Source organism: Scyliorhinus torazame, chromosome 7 (genome assembly GCF_047496885.1).
Source record: "Scyliorhinus torazame isolate Kashiwa2021f chromosome 7, sScyTor2.1, whole genome shotgun sequence".
NCBI classification, from domain to species: Eukaryota; Metazoa; Chordata; class Chondrichthyes; order Carcharhiniformes; family Scyliorhinidae; genus Scyliorhinus; species Scyliorhinus torazame.
In genome coordinates this window covers 85081516-85095145 of record NC_092713.1, presented here as the reverse complement: position 1 = coordinate 85095145, position 13630 = coordinate 85081516, and the positions used below count along the sequence as shown (strand labels likewise).

General features: G+C 39.1%; 1 protein-coding gene across 3 annotated transcripts in view; it reads right to left on the bottom strand.

Annotated features, from left to right (window-relative positions):
• Positions 1-13630, bottom strand: part of mysm1 (Myb-like, SWIRM and MPN domains 1) — a 142553-nt gene continuing 128923 nt past the window's right edge. For all 3 annotated transcript variants that reach the window (XM_072511000.1, XM_072510999.1, XM_072511001.1), the window contains 2 exons: positions 12381-12438; positions 1-5866 (listed from right to left, as the gene is read on the bottom strand). In XM_072511000.1, coding sequence (XP_072367101.1) covers positions 5702-5866; positions 12381-12438 — 223 coding nt within the window. In that variant the 3' untranslated portion in view covers positions 1-5701. The remainder of the gene's footprint in view (positions 5867-12380; positions 12439-13630) is intronic.

The window sequence follows — 13630 nt, the reverse complement described above, 5'->3', positions numbered from 1 at the left end:
AAATGATCAAACTTTTTTTAATTCACTCATCTTATTTTTTGAGTTACAGATCACCACAGTACAGAAAGAACAATATATACAGACAATAAACACTGTCCATTGGCAGTTATTGTGGCTTGATAAAAATATGAACCACATTGGAGAACCTACGTTATTACTGTACAAAACTGATCATTTATTAATCTTATGTTTTAAAACTGCAACTCTCAAAACCTTTACTTACAACAAGACTTTAACAAGATGGACTAAACTACATTTTTGAAGTCAAAAAGCAGCATATACAAATGCGATCACATGTACTGTACATACTTTGACTTTCTTTAACCTCACAAGTAGACGTTCAAATAACTTTAATAAATGAAAAATAATGTAGATATTGTTCTAGGAAAGTATAATTTACAATGTGTTACCATGCAGCCAATATCATCAACACACACATTATATCTTGACCTTTAACTAAAACCTACTTAAACATTGCACTGTGACCTTCCGAACCAAAAACCGACAGACAAAAAATAAATAAATGCAGGACAATGTTCATGGAACGTATAATTAAGAAATAATGTATCATATAATTCAGTACAGTTCGAAGGACAAGAACTTATGACTGAAGTTTAAGCTGCTGTTTGATCTACCAACACCATTTCTATCTGATTCACAGACGCTCCCATAAATTGCTGCCTAGATCAAACAGTAGTAAAGGAAGTTTCATTCCTTTGATTGTGATTTTTGGATCTAAATCTATAGGCTCATGCTATGATCAAGCACCTGAGGGGAAGTAGCTCATTTACTGTAATTTGAAAGAGTTTTTTGAAATATGGGTTTCTTGTGTCTTGTTCATTTTTCCATTATATACCGCAGGAGCAACGGCAAGTTGATTCTGACTGATCAAGACATTGCTATGAGAAAAGCAATGGGGAACTTTAGGCTCCCCATACTACCGGGTAGTTCATAAAAGGTGCAAGACTTGAAGATATTTATTTTGTTTGCAGCGAACATGTCCTTGAGTGGGAATGTATGTTAATATATAAATTTCAGCAAATGTAAACAAGCCACGTCAGCTGATAATCTTAAAAACATAGGTGATATGTTTGCAATCTTTGAATCTACAATGGATTTCCTTAGACACCAGAATGAGCTCCATCTCTCACACCAATGTCTTGCGAAGTGGAGCAGTTTAACATGCTCTCTTTCGTCGACATGTTAATTGAGAATTCAGCTAACGGTATCTGCTCTACTCTCTATCGTAAGCCTACCTTCATTGGCCAATTGTGATTCAAATAGCTCCATGCACTATAAGATTGGCCTGAATAACAATCTTTTATATAGGACCCTCAATGTTTGCAAGATTGATGCCAAAATAGATATCAAAGCTAGCTTGCAGGACAATGCAATCCTGATTGGGCCACTGTTCGCTGTGTATTATGAAAACTTGCAAATGGCCCAAAGGCCACTACTTGTGGACCAGAAATGCGCCTGATCTATCTCAAATTACCCCGGTAAGACAAAGTATCTCAAAAATTTGACTAGATTACGCAAGCCCTTTTGGACTGCTGCTATGCAGTGGTAGGACATCCCAACGACTGAACAAATCAAGCAGCGTGTTCCTAAAGCTGCAGACTGTACTCAACCAGCCTGTGCTTGTAAAACCAAAACAAAACATCTGCTGTTAGGTGTGATCTATGATCGGGCAGCACTTGCTGAACAATCCTGAGTGCGCTAATGGTATACTAACAACCAAGTTATGATAATCAGTTGAGCTCATAACATGGCTTATTTAAGCTTGCTAAAAACGGCATAGGTAGGGTCCCATTTTCTGCAAAAGAAAGGAATACATTCAAGTCTTGCATCTTTCTTGAATTAACCAGTAGCATGGCTCTCTCCATGGCCATAACTCACCTAATCAGAGTGGCTTGCCAACGAAGCAGCACCCCTTTCCTCCTGGGCTATAAATTGTTGTGATCATTTGAAATTTGGCATTCCTGTATTTGTCCTGATTAGTGCAAGATGAAAAGCTTTGGCAACATGGCTCTTTTCAGCAATATTCAATTTAGGTACTATGAAGCGACAGTTCTGCCTGTGCTAGATTTGTGTTTACCACTGCTACTGCTGCATGATTTCTAGAGAGGTGGCAAATAGCTGTGACTGAATCTACCTAATTGGCTGTGAATTTCCATTAATCAAGTAGCTTTTTAAGGTTGTTAAATCATCTCATGGTAGTATTCTGGATCAACCTCAACTCTTCAATTAAGTTTGCATTGACAGCTTTCAACTAATCTGAAGTCTGTACTTTAGAATACTGAAAAGAATGGATTAACTCTGACTTGTTGTAAGACTAACACAATCGTGTTTATCATGTCATAAATCACAAGAGTGAGGCAGGACTTGCTTCTAAAGTTTCTGAACTGGGAGATTGTGCTATGCAAAACAACCTATCAACCAATATGTGGAAGCTTTTATTTTATTGATTGTTTAAATAATTGCTACAAATATTTGAAGTGTTTCTTACAGAATGTATTCAACATGGAATAATTCAGTTCTATATTTGCCATGTTGTTTAAATAGCGCTACTTAAATCATGTCAGGAATAGGATATATAAATAATTTACTTTTAAATCACTAAGTTTATGCTCATTTATATACTTAAAAATGTTATGCCTAAGTTTTATTATCTTATGCGTATTCCTTTGATTGCTCTAAGTAGCCTAACTCCATCAGCTCGCTGCAAATAACCATTTAGCAGTTGTATGTTCATGTGCTGAAATTCTTCAGACATTCTACGATAAGTTTGGTGGAACGGCTGGGAAATAACACAGCTCCCAGAATGGCTGTTTCCCAACCAATGCTGGGCATATCTATTGGGCTTTATAAAATATGCAGGTTCTGCCCTCTTCAAAGACTAGCTATATGGAGAAAACAGAACAAAGGACTGCCAATGTTGGAAATTCCTGCGACATGGAACTCAGCATATCTTGAGAGGCCTGTACACCCAATAGAAAGAGGCATCCCAACATCCTTAATGAGGAAATTATCTGGGGTTATAGTATGGGGTTAATGCCGGGACCATGGAAATATCTGTCAATTTTGTTTTGTTGAACCTGACCTCTCGGAAAGTCTTACTTCGAAAGTAATATTGTTCTATATTGCTAGTATACTATGCTGATATACTTTGGAATCAATAGTTAGAAGACACTCCTATGGTCCAAATCAAAGTCACATAATGAATAAAAAGTTTCCCCTTTTACACACTAGTATTTCTTTGGATTTCAGAATTTAATTTTACAAAAAAACCTGAAGGAAACTAATTAGGTAACATTTCAGTAGTTGCCAGTACATAAATAAGATTTTGCTAGGGTTGGTACAAAGGTAACATACAATGTCCTGAAATACTTTTATAATATGCAATCAAATTCTTTTTACGAGCAATATTCCAAACTTCCAGTCCAAATGCAGCCATGTGGAGATCATCACTGTAGTTCTGTCAGAATAGAACCACACAGATGATGGATTTGAAGAATCTATCTTCATTCTGCTGCCACAGAAGTAACCTACCTTCTGCTAAATACTGCTGCCCAGGCCCAGTGCTAGAATGCAAATTAAAAGTATTGGTCAGCACCTGGAATCCAAAGAGATTCCAAATAAAAAAATGATTAATCTCCAGAATCCAAAACGGCAGTCTTTAAATCACTTGTTTTATGTTTCATTTTCGGCAAGGCTATTTGTAGGAGGACAGAAGATTTTGGTGTTAATAACTGGACTGCATAGACAGCCACTGCCACCAGACAGCTTGATTACTAAGTGCGACATAATTACTGTAGGTTTACCAAGAAATTATGCAGCTAGTGTATGCGGTATCCAATAATAAATAATAATTTCAAAGTCCAGTAGAGTAAGACCCCCAACAGATTTTTTAAAAATGCAGATATCTGAACAACTATGGAAGACGTTTAGAATCTAAAAACTATCCTGTGATTTCAGGGAAAGCTCTCTCACTCACTACACTGGATACTTTACATGGGAAAAAAAATATTTTTTTCCATCATGTAATGAATTGTTTTAACTCCAGGTTTCATCTATAAATGCTGCCATGGATGGTATGAGATCTGCTGAGTTTTCACAGCATTTTCTGTTTATTTATTTCAGATTTCCAGCATCACTGTATTTAGCTTTTATTTATCTATAAATTGGCAGGTGTCATGCCACCTAACTTTAATATCAAACACTGTATATACTCTCTGCAAAATCTATTACTTCAATGTTTTCACCTACCTAGAACGCTCATCTTTATTTTAACATTATCTCAAATGTTATTATTCCTTCCTTCTCAAGCAGAGAAATGGACAAGGAAAAAGAAAAGGAACATCATGATGGCTTGTATTTGTTTATGAGGAGGAAAGCAGGAATGATGATCAGTCTGGAATAAGCAGATAGCTAGCTGTCCCTTCAAAACATTTGGAGTAGAAATGAAACCTGTTTCTCTGCTGACACTCCAGCTATCAACAGCAAAATCCCCATGCTACAATAAAGCGGAAGCCTGAGGTTCATAATTCCAATTGTCACACATTATGTCAGGGCAGCATGGTAGCACAGTTGCTTCAAAGCTCCAGGGTCCCAGGTTCGATTCCCAGCTTGGGTCACTGTCTGTGCGGAGTCTGCATGTTCTCCCCGTGCCTGCGTGGGTTTCCTCCGGGTGCTCCGGTTTCCCCCCACAGTCCAAAGATGTGCTGGTTAGGTGGATTGGCCATGCTAAATTGACCTTAGTGTCCAAAAAGGTTGGGTGGGGTTACTGGGATATGGTGGAGGTGTGGGCTTGGATAGGGTGCTCTTTCCAAGGGCTGGTGTAGACTCGATGGGCCTAATGACCTCCTTCTACACTAAATCTATGACTATAAAACAGTATCCTCTGTCTTGCACTGAAAGAATATAACTATTTAGAGTACAACAGGACAATTCCTAGAGCAACATTGTTTTGTAAGCTTTTGTTTAATTATTTCAGCTGTGCTATCTAACTAAAAGGAAGGAAAGACTTGTAGAAGCAGAGATAATAATTTTACCATTACTTAATCCAACTTTGTTTGGAAAAAACAATTATCCCCTTGAAGCTGTAGAGACCCAAGCTGTGGAAGTTTGTCCCTGCTATGATGCTTCAGTTAATAACTGGGAACATCTCAGAGCAGTGGGCTCAACATCAAAGTGTGAAAGTTGGCTAACCCTGAGAAGTCACATGACAGATTTGGATGTAGAGTTCTCTGCTGATATCCCAAGGTTAAGCAATTTCAGAGAGCCACTCAAACCAGTTTGAAATCACAGCATTTGCTGTTTCCAATTGAGCCATTTCTCAATAATCTCTGTGCGGAAATTACCTGACTCAATTGGCTCCATGATGGCAAGAAAATTGCACACTTTATATAAAAAGTTAAAGAAATTGCCAGGGAGGATTGTTATTTTATTCTATGAAAAAGGGAGCACTTGGGAAGAAAGCAATTCCCTAGACTTTCCTTTTAGCTAACACAAGATTTCTTGTATTTAATTTCCTTTTTAAAAAATAACTGGTCAAATTGTACTGAAAATATCTCTGGCTTCCCTACTGCACAATTTCTGGTGATTCTACTGACAATGTCATTAGATTTTTCTGTGCAAAGTTACATTTTTGAAAGTGTAACGTCAGACACTCGGATCTTGGAAATACACATACAACAAATTAATTGCCTGGTTCTACTGGAAGCTTAGAAATAGTTTCAAACGTATTGTTCCTGTCTTCAATGTTATAACTTGCAAGGAATAAATCTTCAATCTGGGTCAGAAACTCTTCAGTGACTGCGGCATTCCACTTATTTTCCAATGTTTTCCTCATGGATTCAAGCAGCTACAATACAACAAGAGGTTGAAAGTGAAACATTTTAAATACTGCCCAAATAACACATGTGATCAGTGTATGTTAAATAATGACTGAATCCAACAAAGTAAACCCTCACTCTGCATTCTAAGAGATCAAACTATTTGTGTTACATTTGCATGCTGAAACAGAAAGCTAGCAAAAGCTAAAAGATTTAAAATGAAAAAAGGAGACAAAGCCCCCAATTGACAACTGATTCTTAGCCTATGGCATACGAAGCAACCCCAATTCACTGGTTTTATATCTTAAATGTTACGTACAGACACCATTCCTTCACTATATTTTGAGGTGGAAGAAAAAGTATTATTTTAAAGCCTAAAGCAGGAAATGTAAATACTGAAGGTGGAAAATGTTTAATTTTTTGAGATTCAGGCTAACTTTAACATTTTGTACTCCAAATGGATAGGTTTGCAACATTTTTTTATTTTCAAGGGCGCAACCAACAACTTACACTATTTCAGTAAAACATCCCAAGGTGCTTCACAGAAGCATCATTAAAACAAGATTTGACATTTGAGTTTTTAACTAAGTGTTACGTGTATGGGAATACATTCCGACTGGCCATCAATCACGTGATATGTAGTAACGTCAGCAGAGTCTTTGAGCAGATCAGCATCTTGATTGTATTCGGCAACACCCTTAATAAACTTCTCATCGTGTTTTACAAGAATCCAGAGTGCGGGCATCTCCAAACCTTTTCTCTTTGCAGATTTTGAAGTCTGTCGACTCTGCATGGGTCACTACTTAAGTGAAAAGTTGAAATACTCAGGCAAAAAGGCATGTTCAAGGAATTGTTTTTGAGACTTTCCAACACAGTCGGAAGGGAAGAAGTGTAGGCCAGAGGAACCGGATTCCAAAAAGGCAAGAAATACAGGCGCCATGGGCAAGTTTGATGAGGATTATGAAACATGGAATTCATATGAAGAAAAACTCCAATTATTATTACTAGTTAATCAGACAACGGAGGACCTAAAGGTCACAACATTTCTCAGATCAGTTGGTTGTAAAACATTTAAGCTGTTACAGAATATTGTTCACCCAGTAAAATCAGGAGACAAATTGTTTAGTGAATTAATGAAAATCTTAGAGAGTTCCAATTCCACTACTGTAGTCAGGAAGAAGGTGAAATAATTTTACTTTTAATAGTGTCTTTATGAAGATTAGCTAGATATTGTGAATTTGTAACAACACATCTATGGAGCTTGCTATGCGAAGCTCCGCAGATAAGGGCTGGAGCGAAGATCCACCAAATGGATACCCCAAGAAACAAGGCTGCAAACGTGCAGTCATATCACCATTGTACACAGGTTGAACACTCAGTGGGGGAATGCTGGAGTAAATCAAATACGTGCAAGAACTATGGTAAGAAGTGCCACATTGTTAAGGCGTGTTAGGCTCAGAAACATTCTCCTCCACCAAGAAAGTGCCAAGAAGAATCATACTGTTAAACAACCCAGTGGATGAAGCTCAAAACCACACAAAAGACAGCGAAACCAAGCTCCAGCAAGAACTAAAGCTAGGTGTTTTTCAGTGCAGGTGATCAACATTTTTTGGGCATATCCAAAACTTGAAGGTCATGAAATTAAAATGGAAGTGCATACGGGTACAGAAGTATCACTAATACCCGAGACAATTTATCAAAAAATGCTGAGGACTTTTCCTTTAAAGCCGCCCATTATGATCCTAAGGACATACACCAATGAGTGTATGATCCTAAGGATATACACCAAAGAGGTAGTGCATTATGGTGAAAGTAGAAGCAAATGGGCAGAGTTGCCTCTTCATGTTGTCCGTGGAAGTTTTCCTGCTCTATTTGGCAGAACATGGTTCTTTAAGATTAGGCTTAACTGGGAAACAATCAATCAATCAGTGGTTCAAAGGGCAACTTGCAACGACTTTTCGAAGATTCACTAGGCTCTGTGACTGACGTTGAAGTGCATTTAAAAATCATGCCAGACAGCACACCGAAATATCTCAAAGCTAGAACAATAACATACACCATCAGATCAAAAGTTGAAGAACTAGATAGAATTGTAAGGACAGGAATCATTAAATCTGTTGTTATAACTGATTGGGCAACACCAACCATTCCTGTATTAAAACGGGATGGCTCAGCGAGAATTTGTGGAGACTTTAAAACTATTATTACGCTAATTTTGTGCATAGATCATTATTCACTGCCGCTGATTCAGGACCGTTTGCTGGACTTTCTGAAGAATAGAAATTCAGTAAAATTGATTTTTCACAGGCAACTCTGCGGATGAATGTGGCTGCTGAATCGCAGCCACTACTCACCATCATAACACACAAAGGTCTCTTTCATTAGAGAAGCCTTACTTTTGAAATAACATCTGGATCTTTTCAAAGATCCACGTATCAAATTCTAGGTGGGTTTAATGGAGTACTATGTTATTTAGATGGCATCCTCATCACTGGTTCACTTGACAAATTTGGAAGCTACCCTGAAACATTTACAGAGTCACAACCTGAGAGTTAAAAGGGAAGTGTGACTTTTTCAAGTCATCCATAAATTACCGTGGTCATATTATTGACAAAGATGCTGACACAAAGAAGTGAAGGAAATGTCAGCAATCTTAGAAGCACATCCTCAAAATGTGGCACAATTAAGGTCATTTTTAGGATTTAACAATGAAATGGTAAATTTGTACCTAATTTAGCAACACAATTAAAGCCTTTACACATGTTGCAATGTGTCAAACAGTTATGGAACTGGTCAGAAGATTGTGAAAATGCAAACAATGAAGTGAAAGAAGCTTTACTGAAGTCAGAGCTGTTGCTTCATTATAATCCAAAATTAGGTTGCAATTCGTTTGCCGTGCCTCATCCTATAGGATTTGAAAAGCTTCCACCATTAACTTTATGGGCATCATTTAGTTTTTTTCAATATAAATTTAACATGCCCGATTCTTTTTTTCCAATTGAGGGCCAATTTTAGTGTGGCCAATTCACCTGCCTTGCACATCTTTGGGTTGGCGGGGTGAGACCCACCCAGCAGGGAGAATTTGCAAACTCCACACAGACAGTGACCTGGGCCGGGATTGAACCCGGGTCCTCAGTGCCGTGAGGCAGCAGTGCTAACCCTATTATTTAAAAAAAAAAAAAATTTAGAGTACCCAATTCATTTTTTTCCAATTAAGGGGCAATTTAGCATGGCCAATCCACCTAGCCTGCACATCTTTGGGTTGTGAGGGCGAAATTCACGCAAACACGGGGAGAATGTGCAAACTCCACACGGACAGTGACCCAGAGCCGGGATCGAACCTAGGATCTCGCCACAGTGAGGCAGCTGTGCTAACCACTGTGTCAGCCACCCTATCATTTCACCTGTTGATGGATCATCAACTCTTGACTACAATTTTCGGGCCATATAAGGGTATAACTTCTTTAACAGCTAATAGATCGCAAAAATGGTCATTGTGATATACAGTATTAAAGTCAGAGCAACATCCAAATGCTGATGCTTTATCAAGACTGACGGTACAAGTCAAACATGACCCAGAAGAACACTTAGTCAATATTTTGTATTTATCACTGGTCACCTGTGACTTCATCAAGATATAAAAAAAATTGATCTAGTGATGGAAAGGTGATGGGCTTGGTACAAAATGGAATGTCAGATGTTCATAGGAAAATCCAGACGTCAAGCCCTACATCACATGGAGTTTGGGGGAATCCATGTGATTGTTCCTCCCTGCCTACGTAGTAGAGTCCTTGGCCAACTGCATGAGGAACATCTTGGTGCGGTAAGGTTAAAGAAATTGGCACACAGTTATTTTTGGTGGCCAGGATTAGATGCTCCAATTAAAGAGAAAATTGGGCAATGCCAATCTTGTGCAAAACTGAGGAACACTCCACCATTGCATCCATGGAAGAGAATACACATCAATTATGCGGGTCCAGTGGAGGGTCACATGTTGTCACAAACTTGCCTAGCAATAGCAGTAAAACAAATTTAATAAAATATAAGAGGGAGATGCGAGATGTCCAGCAACAGGTAGAAATCTATCGAGCAGGCAGAAGCAGACAAACCAGTTTCCGGCCATCAAGCCTGAAAACCACATTTTACAGCCAATAGCCTCTAAGCCTCAGAGCCAAGGCAGTGCAGAAAACCTTCGTAAAGGCAGTTTAAATATATTTTCTGGACCAGGAAATTATATTTTCCAGACTTAATTATCATCCCCCATTGTGTGCCAACTATAAACTGGTGTAGCTTATAGATTTATTTACTTTGGATGTTGTTTGGGGAAACCGGGTAATCTTAAGGACTTCAGGCATCATAAATATATTTTAGCATAAGGGATACGTTTTACATAAACTGTGTGTGTGATAATTCATATCCTTTAACTGTCCTGTTTGTATACATTTGACTTTTCTTTACTTTAATAAACAGTACTGGCATTACAAACTTTCAAGATTTATGTTGCCAGCAACCCAGCAGAAACAATCATAGAATTTACCAAAAGAGAAAATGCTGGAAGATCTCTGCAGGTCTGGCAACATCTGTAAGGAGAGAAAAGAATTTACCTAACTGCCCATCTTTGGACTGTGGGAGTAAACCGGAGCACCCGGAGGAAACCCACACAGACATGGGGAGAAAGTGAAAACTCCACACAGACAGTCATCCGAGGCCTGATTTGAACCCGGATCCCTGGTGCTGTGAGGCAGTGCTAACCACTGTGCCACTATGTCGTATATAATCACATATACAGATCATGGACTTCCGGTGGCGGCTATATGGTGAGCTCCTGCCAGGGTATTTGGTTTTTCGGCCCTTTTTGCCCGGTTTATGGGTGTTTCTTTTAGAAGAAATTAGTGTAGTTCAATGGAAGAAGATCCCCTCATACGAATAATGTCCAGTAATTATAACACAAGGCAGAAGTCGTCAGACTCAGATGTTCCTTGAACCTCAACGAGAGGGAAAATGTTGAAGGTTTTTGCTGTGTTGTTGACCCCTCAGTGGTCAAAGGAAATGTTGGTTAGCTTCTTGACCGACAAATTTAAAAAGCAGCGACAGGCGATCACTGAGGATCTAGAGGAGGTAATGGAGGGGACTTTGGCCCCAATTCGAGCGGCATGGACAAATCCAGCAGATAGAAGTACAAGGCCGACGATACAGAAGGTGGAGGTGGCGCTCTCTGACCATTGTGATCGGATTGTCTCTGGAGGCCGAGATGGCGTTTCTGGCTGAGGAGCGTAAAGTGCTAAAGGACAAGGTTGACGATCTGGAGAATTGCTCCAGACGGCAAACTGTAAGAGTTGTTTTGATGCTGGAGGGCCTGGAGGGCTCAAACTCCATGGACTATATGTTAAAGATGTTCGAAAAGTTGATGGGGGAGGGGGTCTTTCCGACTCCTCCTGAGTTGGACCAGGCCCATTGGTTGCTGAGGCAGAAGCCCAAATCTGGGGAGCCACCACGGGTGATCATAGTAAGGTTGCATCGATACCTGGTAAGGAGTGGGTCCTAACGTTAGCGAAGGACTTCCAAGACTGTAGATGAGAGGGCCATGCCATCAGAACATATCAGGACCTTGGGGCAGAGTTGGTGAGAAGTCATGTGGTGTTTAATAAGGCCAAGGCCCATTGTACAAGAGCAATGTGAGGTTTGGTGTGTGTACTTGGCTCGCCTTTGGGTGACCTTTAAGGACAGAGTCTATTACTTTGATGCACCGGTGGATGCAAATGAGTTCGTCAAGAACATGGACTGGAGGGGTGAACTAAAGGACAATGGAATTTGTTGTTTGTTCTTTGTCCAGGGGCTGTTTAGCACAGGGTTAAATCGCTGGCTTTGAAAGCAGACCAAGGCAGGCCAGCAGCACGGTTCAATTCCCGTAACAGCCTCCCCAAACAGGTGCTGGAATGTGGCGACTAGGGGCTTTTCACAGTAACTTCATTTGAAGCCTCCTTGTGACAATAAGCGATTTTCATTTCTTTTCATTTCATTAAGTTCATCTGTATCATATTTTTTGTGGGATTTTTGTAATTTGGTGGGGGCTTGGGCTTTTGCCTCGGCTTGTTGAGGGTGGTTTTTCTGGGGTTTAAATTGGGGTTTGTACACTGCACTGTTGGAGTGTTTGACTGTTTTTCCAGTCAGAAAAACACTCCTCAACCATCACCCACTGCTTCCTGCCACTTTGGCAATTCTGGATTCAATTTGCCAAATTTCCTTGGATCCCATGGGCTCTTAACTTCATTATCGATCTCCCATAATAATAATCTTTATTATCACAAGTAGACTTACATTAACACTGCAATGATCAAAAATAGACATATAGTTGTTTAAAAAGTGGGTGGGAGGGGTATGTCATGAATTTCCAAAATGCTCACATGCATGAACACAGAAGTCTGATCAAGCAATTTGTGATACTTTTTGATTTCAGATACAGGCATTATCTCCATATACATTATATGAATAGAAACATGCACGTATAAGTGGATAACACTACAGTGTTTCACATAAACCTACCTTCTGTACACATGTCAAATTGGAATCTCTGTGAAACATGCGAAGCATTGGGACACTACTGTTAACAGAAGAGAACAAAATAGTAAATGCTATTAGTTGTACTGTAGCATTTCTAAGGTTATAATATTCTACTGAGTATATCACGTAGGACTCTGATATTATTACACACAGGGCGGCAAGAAAACAGTTTATTTCTCTTGACTTCAAAAGTTAAACATATATTAAAGAATGATTACAGCTGGAACATTACCATAACTTTCCTGATCAGATAATCAAGCTTTTATGCATTTCCAGCATTTATTTTTGTTTTAAGTAACATTTCATAGCACATTAACATATTAAAAAATCATCAGTGTGTGGATTTTATCTCTTTTACTAATTTACTTTCACTTTTCTACAGGCATTAATTCCTTGTTGGGTACAGCTCCAGGAATGACCACACCCATAATTCTGTAATCCATCTGTGAACCGTGGTATTGAGTGAAGTAGCTGACTGCAGAGTCACTATCTAGCAATCACAAGCAGGAACTCTGGCTGACTTTTTTGTTCATCACTGAGGGATATGGAAGCTAATTGTACAAACCCCATCATTATCTCACTGAGACATGCAAACTCAGCAGAGACCAGGGGTGAAGCTTTCCAATTTCTTCTTGGATAAAATCACCGAGCCAGCAACTACATTATTTTTTTGCAAGAATACATAAACAGCAGAGAATAAAAGCCATTTGAACATAGGGAAGTTTACTGAGAAGCACCAGAGATTTTTGAAAGTAGCCTCGTTTTAAGGTTTTATCACGAACTTGCCGAAAATAAACATAGCCATAGTAAGGGTTTCAAGTTCCAAGAAAAGGCAACACTTCAATGAAAACAGACATGCAAATACAATACTTTGCTTGTTCCTTGTGCTTTGATGCATTCAACTGTTCCATAATTACTATAGAATATAAGTTATCATTCATTATTTATCACATATGTCAAGAGATATAAGAGGTTGTTGGAAGGGCAGACTTCGCTACATTTTTTCTGGCATAGCATTTGAGCGGGGGGGGGGGGGGGGCAAATCCCGGTTAGACCAGTCTACAAAGTGAAAACTGAAAAGCCATAGAATTTGTATTGAATCTAGGAGTATTTAAAATATAAGGAATAAACCTAAAGTCCCAAGGGTGGTCACTAACATTCCTGGAAAACCAGAAGACTGATTATTAGCCAGTGAAGGAAAGTGTTCTTTGGATGAGCTCAGATGGTTAGCA